Source organism: Oncorhynchus tshawytscha, linkage group LG06 (assembly GCF_018296145.1).
Source record: "Oncorhynchus tshawytscha isolate Ot180627B linkage group LG06, Otsh_v2.0, whole genome shotgun sequence".
NCBI lineage: Eukaryota > Metazoa > Chordata > Actinopteri > Salmoniformes > Salmonidae > Oncorhynchus > Oncorhynchus tshawytscha.
The window spans coordinates 77,458,080-77,472,155 of record NC_056434.1 but is presented as its reverse complement, the minus strand read 5'-3'; the positions used below and the strand labels follow the sequence as shown (position 1 = coordinate 77,472,155).

Sequence of the window (14,076 nt, the reverse complement as noted above, 5' to 3'; positions counted from 1 at the left end):
GAAGTACAAGCTGTAAATCCTGGCCAGCCACAACCCCGCCAGATGAGGATTTAAACTTTACTTTGATGCGTTCAAATGCACTGAAAACATTGTCTGCATACCGAACTGCTTTCTGTTGGTAGGCAAACCATCATCCTATTGCTCAATAGAGAGACCACTGGCTGTAGACATGGGTGTTTCATGATCAAACTACTTTTGGAGTCAGACTGATGCATTATGACATATGGTGTTATGCTGATTCATGTTAGACATAGAGTACATATCTTTAATGAATATCAACATGTTCCCAGTCAAAAGCTGCTGTTTTCCCTCAACCTTTACCATGTCCTTACAATAGTAGTTATGTGAAAAACCACTATATACACCTCGCTTGCCTTTCCCCTCAGGACTGTTGGTTGCCATGCCAGCCACAATTTTCGTAATGCTCTATATCTGGAAGATTATTACAAGGTCTTCAAGAATGCTCTTTTTTTCTTTCTTTTTTAAAAAGTCACCGGTCGAGAGACGGAAATCATGCATGTGTGGCTGATTTTGTGCCACCAAGTCCTCTAGGAATTTTTGGGAGGATCGGTGACCTGTTCAGCTCTTAATCCTGTGTAACCTGTTTGGGATAGGGGGCAGCATATTAACTTTTGAATGAAAAGCGTGCCCAGAGTAAACTGCCTGCTACTCAGTCCCAGTTGATAATATATGCATATTATTAGTAGATTAGGATAGAAAACACTCTGAAGTTTCTAAAACTTTTTGAATGATGTCTGTGAGTATAACAGAAGGCAGGCGAAAACCTGAGAAAAATCCAACCAGGAAGTGGGAAATCTGAGGTTTGTAGTCTTTCAACTCTTGGCCTATCGAATACCCCTGTGTCTATGGTGTCAAATTGCACTTCCTAAGGCTTCCGCTAGATGTCAACAGTCTTTAGAACCCTGTTTGATGCTTCTACTGTGAAGGAGGGGGGAATGGGAGCTGAATGAGTCAGTGGTCTGGCAGAGTGCCATGAACTCGTGACACGCGTTCGCGTGAGAGTTAGCTTAAGTTCCATTGCATTTCTGAAGACAAAGGAATTCTCCGGTTGGAACATCATTGAAGATTTATGTTAAAAACATCCTAAAGATTGATTCTATACTTCGTTTCACATGTTTCTACGGACTGTAACGGAACTTTTTTACTTTTCGCCTGCTCGTGCGTCATGAATTTGGATTACTGGGCTGAACGCGCTAACAAAAAGGAGGTATTTGGACATAAAGATGAACTTTATCGAACAAATCAAATATTTTTTGTGGAACTGGGATTCCTGGGAGTGCATTCTGATGAAGATCATCAAAGGTAAGTGAATATTTATAATGCTATTTCTGACTTCTGTTGACTTCAACATGGTGGATATCTGTATTGCTTGATTTGTTGTCTGAGCACCGTACTCAGATTATTGCATGGTTTGCTTTTTCCATAAAGTAAAAAAAAAAATCTGACACAGCGGTTGCATTAAGGAGAAGTATATCTTTAATTCTGTGAATAACAGTTGTATCTTTTATCAATGTTTATTATGAGTATTTCTGTATTGATGTGGCTCTCTGCAAAATCACTGGATGTTTTTGCGAGCAAAACATTACTGAACGTAACGCGCCAATGTAAACTGAGATTTTGGATATAAATATGCACTTTATCGAACAAAACATACATGTATTGTGTAACATGATGTCCTATGAGTGTCATCTGATGAAGATCAAAGGTTAGTGATTAATTTTATCTATATTTCTGCTTTTTGTGACTCCTCTCTTTGGCTGGAAAAATGGCTGTGTGTGTTTTGTGACTTGGCTCTGACCTAACATAATCATATGTTGTGCTTTCGCTGTAAAGCCTTTTTGAAATCGGACACAATGGGTAGATTAACAATACGTTTATCTTTCATTTGGTGTATTGCACTTGTTAATGTAGGAAAGTTACATATATCCCAAAAATATTTTTGAATTTCGCGCACTGCCTTTTCAGCGGAATGTTGTCGAGGGGTGTCGCTAGCTATAAGAAGTTTTAAGTACCGATCGCAAATGGCCGGAAACTAAACAAACAGTACATGAAAGAGTGGAGAGCAGAGCAGAAGGCCTAACAGCAAACAAACCCACCGGTATAAACTGCTTGGAATATTCACACAGGACCTAAGTCTCTCTCTGGAGCTAGCTTTATATTATGCTAATAAGGTGAATTTAATTTCCCTGACAAAGTACAACATGTACACTCCAAAAATACAAATATTAACATCGTCAAAAGATCATCGCCATAAAGATCATCAAGGACATCAACCACCCGAGCCACTGCCTGTTCACCCCGCTGCCATCCAGAAGGCGAGGTCAGTACAGGTGCATCAAAGCTGGGACCGAGAGACTGAAAAACAGCTTCTATCTCAAGGCCATCAGACTGTTAAACAGCCACCACTAACATTGAGTGGCTACTGCCAACACACTGTCAATGACACTGACTCTACTCCAGCCACTTTAATCATGGGAATCGATGGGAAATGATGTAAATATATCACTAGCCACTTTAAACAATGCTACCTTATATAATGTTACTTACCCTACATTGTTCATCTCATATGCATACGTTGATACTGTATTCTATATCATCGACTGCATCCTTATGTAATACATGTATCACTAGCCACTTTAACTATGCCACTTGGTTTACATACTTATCTCATATGTATATACTGTACTCGATATCATGCTCTGTACCATCACTCATTCATATATCCTTATGTACATATTCTTTATCCCCTTACACTGTGTATGACAGTAGTTTTTTTTGGAATTGTTAGTTAGATTACTTGCTCGTTATTACTGCATTGTCGGAACTAGAAGCACAAGCATTTCGCTACACTCGCATTAACATCTGCTAACCATGTGTATGTGACAAATAAAATTTGATTTGATTTGATTTGATTTGATTTGATTCAAAGAACTATAATTACACTCAGTCTGGAATCTATGTGAGAGATTTTCTTGAAAGTTAATTCATTATTGAGAATAGTCTAAAACAAAGGAAAGGTATGGCATTTAGAATCGTGTTGAAAGAGACACTGGTCTGATTTTCTAGGCATTTCCCTAGATGATCTGTGTATGAGGATTACAAAATCATATAAAAGTACGCAACTTTGATTTATCATCCATTCTGATAAAACAGAGATGTCCACTTAATTAATATGGTTAAAACAGCAACAACCTCATCAGAATATGCTACAACACTTCCACACAAAAAGTACACTTACCCAACAGGATGTGATGCTATTAAATGACTAATTACTTAAAACAATAAATCTGCTTTAATAATGTGATTAATATTTCCAAAAAGTCTTTACGGTCTTTAAGTCTTTAACTTTAACAATGTCTAACAACATTCAGGGGATTTGAGTTTTAATTCATCTGAACGTTCCTCCCTGAGGGCCCTGGTTCTCACAAACTTGGCAGTGGTATTAACTGTAAGCCACTGAGAGGTGGAGAGAACTCAACACACTCCCTGCTGAATCCAACACCTATCAAAACAAAATGATAAGGCTTTAGCACATTTAGCAGGGCCACTGGACCTTCAATGCCCTGGCAGACTGGTAGAATCCCTGGTTATATTAGCACTGGACCCTCAATACCCTGGCAGACTGGTAGAATCCCTGGTTATATTAGCACTGGACCTTCAATACCCTGGCAGACTGGTAGAATCCCTGGTTATATTAGCACTGGACCTTCAATACCCTGGCAGACTGGTAGAATCCCTGGTTATATTAGCACTGGACCTTCAATACCCTGGCAGACTGGTAGAATCCCTGGTTATATTAGCACTGGACCTTCAATACCCTGGCAGACTGGTAGAATCCCTGGTTATATTAGCACTGGACCTTCAATGCCCTGGCAGACTGGTAGAATCCCTGGTTATATTAGCACTGGACCTTCAATACCCTGGCAGACAGACTGGTAGCAGAATACCCCCTGGTTATATTAGCACTGGACCTTCAATACCCTGGCAGACTGGTAGAATCCCTGGTTATATTAGCACTGGACCTTCAATACCCTGGCAGACTGGTAGAATCCCTGGTTATATTAGCACTGGACCTTCAATACCCTGGCAGACTGGTAGAATCCCTGGTTATATTAGCACTGGACCTTCAATACCCTGGCAGACTGGTAGAATCCCTGGTTATATTAGCACTGGACCTTCAATACCCTGGCAGACTGGTAGAATCCCTGGTTATATTAGCACTGGACCTTCAATACCCTGGCAGACTGGTAGAATCCCTGGTTATATTAGCACTGGACCTTCAATACCCTGGCAGACTGGTAGAATCCCTGGTTATATTAGCACTGGACCTTCAATACCCTGGCAGACTGGTAGAATCCCTGGTTATATTAGCACTGGACCTTCAATACCCTGGCAGACTGGTAGAATCCCTGGTTATATTAGCACTGGACCTTCAATACCCTGGCAGACTGGTAGAATCCCTGGTTATATTAGCACTGGACCTTCAATACCCTGGCAGACTGGTAGAATCCCTGGTTATATTAGCACTGGACCTTCAATACCCTGGCAGACTGGTAGAATCCCTGGTTATATTAGCACTGGACCTTCAATACCCTGGTAGACTGGTAGAATCCCTGGTTATATTAGCACTGGACCTTCAATGCCCTGGCAGACTGGTAGAATCCCTGGTTATATTAGCACTGGACCTTCAATACCCTGGTAGACTGGTAGAATCCCTGGTTATATTAGCACTGGACCTTCAATACCCTGGCAGACTGGTAGAATCCCTGGTTATATTAGCACTGGACCTTCAATGCCCTGGCAGACTGGTAGAATCCCTGGTTATATTAGCACTGGACCTTCAATACCCTGGCAGACTGGTAGAATCCCTGGTTATATTAGCACTGGACCTTCAACACCCTGGCAGACTGGTAGAATCCCTGGTTATATTAGCACTGGACCTTCAATACCCTGGCAGACTGGTAGAATCCCTGGTTATATTAGCACTGGACCTTCAATACCCTGGCAGACTGGTAGAATCCCTGGTTATATTAGCACTGGACCTTCAATACCCTGGTAGACTGGTAGAATCCCTGGTTATATTAGCACTGGACCTTCAATGCCCTGGCAGACTGGTAGAATCCCTGGTTATATTAGCACTGGACCTTCAATACCCTGGTAGACTGGTAGAATCCCTGGTTATATTAGCACTGGACCTTCAATACCCTGGCAGACTGGTAGAATCCCTGGTTATATTAGCACTGGACCTTCAATACCCTGGCAGACTGGTAGAATCACTGGTTATATTAGCACTGGCTATATTTGTGTGACATGTTTTGCCTCTTAATCCCATTAAATCAGAGGAAACACCACTTCTGTTTTCACTCCCACAATGTCTCGGTATAAGACGGCAAACACTGGCGTGAAAGTAACTGTTTTTAATGGAGAGCGCTTGTCACTCTTGTAGAACATGTAGGGAAAACGGTCCTCTGTATCCTTCATTTATTGCGTGGTGAGGTTACTGAATTATTCATTCAATGTGAGTAGGTGGGCCACGATACAACCAAACACCAAATTGCATGACACTAAATAAGGTGTTTAGTTTTAGATTTAGGTTTGTTTTTGGGAGAGTGAATGAGTTAGCAGGAATGAAAAACAAAGGATACCTTGTAAAAAAAAGTATATACACTGAATACATATAATATTACTATTATTGTTTTATTATGATATTTTTTATGGTCAACAATTACTTGTATCATATTACTAAATGAAGTATATTTCCGTTTCTTAGCCTGTTTAGTTTTTTTGATCTGTTTTGTTTTTCAGGTTATTTATTGTATTTGTATTTTTGTGTGTGATTTTGTTGTGATCTAAAAGCATTTTAAGCGAACAAAATTCTTATCCACACACAATGCCCTCCCCCACAGTCCTTACAATGCCCTCCCCCACAGTCCTTACAATGCCCTCCCCACAGTCCTTACAATGCCCTCCCCACAGTCCTTACAATGCCCTCCCCCACAGTCCTTACATTGTGATGCATTTGTACGTGACCATGTGATGCATTTGTTACAGGTTTGCCTTCATGAGTGTTTTTAAATTGTATGTATTCCAAATGGCTCAGTGTGAGAATGAACCAGGGTTTTGCCACCTCATACAGTGAGTTAAGACCCCCAGATCCCCCTGAACACTCACTGAAGAGATGTCCACCCCTTCAGCAACACAGAGCAAGCACAACACTGGGAGTGGGTATGGGTGTTTGGTGTGTGTGTGTGTGTGTTATGTGTGTGTGTGTGTTTGTGTGTGTCCTGTGATGTAGTGGTAAAAAGAATGGAACGCTCCCTACATTTGCCATGTATTTTCTGCTATAGTTGGGGAACGATTGTGCAAAACAAAAAAAGTGCGTAGCGGCTTTTACATGAATTTACCCTCCACTACACCACTGACCTTACCCACAAACAGCCACTTAAACAACCATATCAAATATTTACACTCTTTTTAATATTATGAGAATGTAAAATGGTCCAGGGTGGTGAAACCCAACTCTCCCCATAATCTTTCTCTCTGCTCCCCAGGGCTTGAGCTTAGAGCACATCTGCTCTATAATATATTTCCCAAGGATGCTGCAACCCTCATCCTGACTTAGCTACCACCTAAACAACTATTTATCTTAGGGCTGGATGATATCGACTGAAGTCTACATACTGTAACTTTTTGTCATAATCTTATTGATATTTGTTACAAAACCCTATTATAAAAAAGAATAGAACAATTTCATCCCACAGCAGTCTTCAAATCAACTACAAACAAATGCAAAAGCACAATATCGTAACAAACCAATGTACTATAATACTGGTTCTCATCAACATCACCCATTAAATATAATACTGGTTCTCATCAACATAACCCATGTAATATAATACTGGTTCTCATCAATATAACCCACATGATATAATACTGGTTCTCATCATCATAACCCATATAATATAATACTGGTTCTCATCAACATAACCCACATGATATAATACTGGTTCTCATCAACATAACCCACGTAATATAATACTGGTTCTCATCATTATAACCCATGTAATATAATACTGGTACTCATCAACATAACCCATGTAATATAATACTGGTTCTCATCATAATAACCCACATGATATAATACTGGTTCTCATCAACATAACCCACATGATATAATACTGGTTCTCATCATTATAACCCATGTATTATAATACTGGTTCTCATCAACATAACCCATATAATATAATACTGGTTCTCATCATCATAACCCACATGATATAATACTGGTTCTCATCAACATAACCCATGTAATATAATACTGGTTCTCATCGACATAACCCTTCAAATATAATACTGGTTCTCATCAACATAACCCACATAATATAATACTGGTTCTCATCAACATAACCCACGTAATATAATACTGGTTCTCATCGACATAACCCTTCAAATATAATACTGGTTCTCATCAACATGACCCATGTAATATAATACTGGTTCTCATCAACATAACCCATGTAATATAATACTGGTTCTCATCATTATAACCCACGTAATATAATACTGGTTCTCATCAACATAACCCACGTAATATAATACTGGTTCTCATCGACATAACCCATGTAATATAATACTGGTTCTCATCGACATAAACCTTCAAATATAATACTGGTTCTCATCAACATGACCCATGTAATATAATACTGGTTCTCATCAACATAACCCATGTAATATAATACTGGTTCTCATCAATATAACCCACGTAATATAATACTGGTTCTCATCAACATAACCCATGTAATATAATACTGGTTCTCATCAATATAACCCACATGATATAATACTGGTTCTCATCATTATAACCCATGTAATATAATACTGGTTCTCATCATTATAACCCACATGATATAATACTGGTTCTCATCATTATAACCCATGTAATATAATACTGGTTCTCATCATTATAACCCATGTAATATAATACTGGTTCTCATCATTATAACCCACATGTAATATAATACTGGTTCTCATCATTATAACCCATGTAATATAATACTGGTTCTCATCAATATAACATAAATATAATACTGGTTCTCATCAACATAACCCACGTAATATAATACTGGTTCTCATCAATATAACCCATGTAATACAATACTGGTTCTCATCGACATAACCCACATGATATAATACTGGTTCTCATCATTATAACCCACATGATATAATACTGGTTCTCATCATTATAACCCATGTAATATAATACTGGTTCTCATCATGATATAACCTGGTTCTCATCATTATGATATAATACTGGTTCTCATCATTATAACCCATGTAATATAATACTGGTTCTCATCAACATAACCCATGTAATATAATACTGGTTCTCATCATAATAACCCACATGATATAATACTGGTTCTCATCATTATAACCCACATGATATAATACTGGTTCTCATCATTATAACCCATGTAATATAATACTGGTTCTCATCATTATAACCCACATGATATAATACTGGTTCTCATCATTATAACCCATGTAATATAATACTGGTTCTCATCAACATAACCCATGTAATATAATACTGGTTCTCATCATAATAACCCACATGATATAATACTGGTTCTCATCATTATAACCCATGTAATATAATACTGGTTCTCATCAATATAACCCATATAATACTGGTTCTCATCATCATAACCCACATGATATAATACTGGTTCTCATCAACATAACCCATGTAATATAATACTGGTTCTCATCGACATAACCCACATGATATAATACTGGTTCTCATCAACATAACCCACGTAATATAAGACTGGTTCTCATTGACATAACCCATGTAATATAATACTGGTTCTCATCGACATAACCCTTCAAATATAATACTGGTTCTCATCAACATAACCCACATAATATAATACTGGTTCTCATCAACATAACCCACGTAATATAATACTGGTTCTCATCGACATAACCCATGTAATATAATACTGGTTCTCATCGACATAACCCTTCAAATATAATACTGGTTCTCATCAACATGACCCATGTAATATAATACTGGTTCTCATCAACATAACCCATGTAATATAATACTGGTTCTCATCATTATAACCCACGTAATATAATACTGGTTCTCATCAACATAACCCATGTAATATAATACTGGTTCTCATAAACATAACCCACGTAATATAATACTGGTTCTCATCAACATAACCCACGTAATATAATACTGGTTCTCATCGACATAACCCATGTAATATAATACTGGTTCTCATCGACATAACCCTTCAAATATAATACTGGTTCTCATCAACATAACCCATGCAATATAATACTGGTTCTCATCAACATAACCCATGTAATATAATACTGGTTGTCATCAATATAACCCACGTAATATAATACTGGTTCTCATCAACATAACCCATGTAATATAATACTGGTTCTCATCAATATAACCCACGTAATATAATACTGGTTCTCATCAATATAACCCATGTAATACAATAATGGTTCTCATCGACATAACCCACATGATATAATACTGGTTGTCATCATTATAACCCATGTAATATAATACTGGTTCTCATCATTATAACCCATGTAATATAATACTGGTTCTCATCATTATAACCCACATGATATAATACTGGTTCTCATCATTATAACCCATGTAATATAATACTGGTTCTCATCAACATAACCCACGTAATATAATACTGGTTCTCATCAATATAACCCATGTAATACAATACTGGTTCTCATCGACATAACCCACATGATATAATACTGGTTCTCATCATTATAACCCACATGATATAATACTGGTTCTCATCATTATAACCCATGTAATATAATACTGGTTCTCATCATTATAACCCACATGATATAATACTGGTTCTCATCATTATAACCCATGTAATATAATACTGGTTCTCATCAACATAACCCATGTAATATAATACTGGTTCTCATCATAATAACCCACATGATATAATACTGGTTCTCATCAACATAACCCACATGATATAATACTGGTTCTCATCATTATAACCCATGTAATATAATACTGGTTCTCATCAACATAACCCATATAATATAATACTGGTTCTCATCATCATAACCCACATGATATAATACTGGTTCTCATCAACATAACCCATGTAATATAATACTGGTTCTCATCGCCTAAACCCACATGATATAATACTGGTTCTCATCAACATAACCCACGTAATATAATACTGGTTCTCATCGACATAACCCATGTAATATAATACTGGTTCTCATCGACATAACCCTTCAAATATAATACTGGTTCTCATCAACATAACCCATGTAATATAATACTGGTTCTCATCAACATAACCCACGTAATATAATACTGGTTCTCATCGACATAACCCATGTAATATAATACTGGTTCTCATCGACATAACCCTTCAAATATAATACTGGTTCTCATCATCATAACCCACATGATATAATACTGGTTCTCATCAACATAACCCATGTAATATAATACTGGTTCTCATCGCCTAAACCCACATGATATAATACTGGTTCTCATCAACATAACCCATGTAATATAATACTGGTTCTCATCATTATAACCCACGTAATATAATACTGGTTCTCATCAACATAACCCATGTAATATAATACTGGTTCTCATAAACATAACCCACGTAATATAATACTGGTTCTCATCAACATAAACCATGTAATATAATACTGGTTCTCATCGACATAACCCTTCAAATATAATACTGGTTCTCATCAACATAACCCATGTAATATAATACTGGTTCTCATCAACATAAACCATGTAATATAATACTGGTTCTCATCAACATAAACCATGTAATATAATACTGGTTCTCATCAACATAAACCATGTAATATAATACTGGTTCTCATCAACATAAACCATGTAATATAATACTGGTTCTCATCAACTCCTGAAAAACCTTATTAACCCCCACCCACCCACCCACCCAGCTTTATTTATTTCTCCTCTCTCTCTCTCTCTCTCTCTCTCTCTATCTCTCACACAAACACAAACGCACCTGTGCACACACCTTTACACACACACTTCCTGCCGTGCATACTGTAAGTTTTGAGGTTAATTACCCAGAATTGCCCAATTGGGATGAGCTCTCCTGTTTCTACTGGGGTCTTCCACTCCTCGGCCCCTGACTTGGGGCCCCCTCCCTGTGGGCACTGTGACAGTGCCGCTCCTGGGGTCGCCGATGACCCCTTCCTCTGCAAGAAATGTGCTTCATTCAGGACCACAGGGTGAACAGAGCTCACAGTACAGTGGACCAGGGGACAGGCCACACTCAGAGGTTAAAGGGGACAGGTCAGAGGCAGGAGAGTCACCAGGCGGGGAAGGGAAAGGTGTTAAAGAGGAATACAGCTTGCTGAGGTCTTGTTAGTGGAAGGTTTGCTATCATACAAAGGAGAAGAGGGGAGGTCTTGTTAGTGGAAGGTTTGGGACAGTACAAAGGAGAAGAGGGGAGGTCTTGTTAGTGGAAGGTTTGGGACAGTACAAAGGAGAAGAGGGGAGGTCTTGTTAGTGGAAGGTTTGGGACAATACAAAGGAGAAGAGAGGAGGTCTTGCGTTGGGCAGCATTTTGCTGAGGGAGTATAGTTCTTAGAGACAGCTTTTTGACAACAGCCAGTTTCTGGTTAAGCTGGTAGCACCAAAAACAAGGAAATGGAGGATAGATGCCATTCCCAGGTCACTGGCCTGCTAATTACACTGAGTATACCAAACATGTGTTCTTAATGTTTTGTATACTCAGTGTATATTACACAACATGAGATACAGCTCAATGGCGACTAGACAGGTATATGAAGTATTTTTGCATTTTCTACCCATACTACCCATGAACACCCACAACAATACCCACTCATATCCCCCTCATAAGTTGTTAATTTATGGTAGCTGGTGGCAAATCAAAGACCCTAGTGGTCTACTATGATGCTAGCTAGATCTACTCAGGGTTTTCTAAAGCTAGGCAGCTTCAGTTAGCCTCACATTCCAGCTCAGGCGTCATCCGTATTACGACTGTGGATATTGCTCGTATGCCTGCTGCTAACTCTAGCAGGCTTGTAACTGCGTGTGCATGCCGCATGTGGCTAGTCGAACGCTGAACTCGAGACTATGGTGAGACATCAATCCATAGGTGAGTCAGTGCCACGTCTTCATTTTTTCCTAAATCAACATGAAAGAAACTTTATCTTGCTATGGTGTGAAATAGGCTTTTAGAAGTGCCATGTGCAACTTTAATTACGTAGCGTTATTGCCGGATTTGGTGTTCTTTGGTGTGCTTATCAATGCACAAGCACGATAAAATATGTCATACAAAAGTTTTACTGTGGGTGAAGTTTCAAATGCATCCTGTCATTACTAAATGTGTAATGTGATAGGTATTTTAATGTAAACAAAAATGTACACACAAATATTTGGTAAGTATACTGTACGTTCAATTGATGGACTTACACAAACTATACCCAAATGGAACATCTGAAGATGTTTGTATATTAGTGGCACACAGCACAGATGCAAATCTAGTATCAATGCCCTCATTTAACATGCTTGAGATCAAGAATGTCGCAAAGCCAAAAACAGCTGGATACTGGAGATATGCATCTTTTCATGGTCGTCTGTTTTCCAGGAAGTTTACAGAGTGAAAATGTGATTAAAAGTGTTGGGGGGGGTTGTTCTCTCGAGACAAGAGCTGCAGCACATTGTCTTGTATAATCAGAGGACTACTAGCATTTCCAGCCATGATTAGAAGTCACAGACACACAAAAACAGACCATTACCTCCTTCTCGGCTGGAAAACAAAACAGCTGCAGCCTTAAAAAAGGATTAACATCTATATTCTCTCACTTCATTTGAGGGCTTAGGAATGTCGCTCCACCCAAGGCTAACATCTCTGAGTCTGGCAGTATGTATGCTCTTGCATAATGATCAATTGAATCCCAACCAATTCATCACTAACTGTATTGTACCAATTAATATTTTTTAAATGTGTGTGGGGGGTTGACAATTTGATCAAACGTGGTTACTCACAACATTTATCTGACTTTAGACTGACACCTCACTGTTTGCTGTATAGGTAATTATGCAAATGTGCATGCATCTGGGCAGAAAAGCATTAGAGGTAGCTGGCACATGTGATGCCCCTGGTGAATCGAGCTGTCAGGAGCGTCAATTAACTATGATGAATCACTCTCCCACTTTATATCCAATCAGAAAACTCTCAGGACTCCATTCTGGTCACCTTTAACTCAATTATTTTTTGGCCGCATAGAGCTAGACGCAGGGACAAGGCTGGAACCCGATGCTGCTGTTGGCATTATTCTGCCATTAGGGTGCAGCTGTGAGAGTAATGTCTGGAACGGTATGCGCATTTAGCAGCTAAAGACCCTACGACCTGTGGCTAAATCCCCCGTGTGATTTGGAGGGACAGCTATAGACATTTGGATGAAAGTAAGACAGACTACAACAGACATCCTGGAAGCTATGTAAAGCTTCGGTATAAAAAAACATATTTAAAACCTTCATCGGGATCTAATCTTGAACCACCCTTGCCTTTCGTGAACTAACACTCGCACTTTACTTTTTCCTACTAGCACTGGCTTTTTACTATAACTGAGAAAACTGTAAGTTGCACTGGATAAGAGCCTCTGCTAAATGAAAAATGAAATATATATATATAATCAATCTCCACATCAGGGTTCCCCAACTGGTTTCATTTGGAAAGTTTTCTGAGCAACAAAATCAAAAAGAAGCTTTTTTAAACGTTTTTTCTTTTCATTGTTGGACATAAAAGACTGTAAAAACACAAGGAATTAAGCTCCAAGTGATTTTAATATAAGAAATCTGTTCCCACACATAATAGAGAAACACGTAATCATGAACAAATGTAAGCAAGGTTTGAATTGATTATGTTTTAGTCAAACATTATAATCTGGAGGCGGAAAAATTGCACACCTGTTTAGGCGAGGTGCTGGCTAGCG

At 38.5% G+C, this 14,076-nt stretch overlaps 1 protein-coding gene across 6 annotated transcripts in view; it reads right to left on the bottom strand.

Annotated features, from left to right (window-relative positions):
* Positions 1–14,076, bottom strand: part of LOC112253121 (GDNF family receptor alpha-1) — a 105,671-nt gene that overhangs the window by 63,227 nt on the left and 28,368 nt on the right. For 4 of the 6 annotated variants that reach the window (XM_024425055.2, XM_024425053.2, XM_024425054.2 and 1 more), the window contains one exon: positions 11,176–11,307. The exons of the other annotated variants lie outside the window; for them this stretch is intronic. In XM_024425055.2, coding sequence (XP_024280823.1) covers positions 11,176–11,307 — 132 coding nt within the window. The remainder of the gene's footprint in view (positions 1–11,175; positions 11,308–14,076) is intronic. 6 annotated transcript variants of the gene reach the window in all.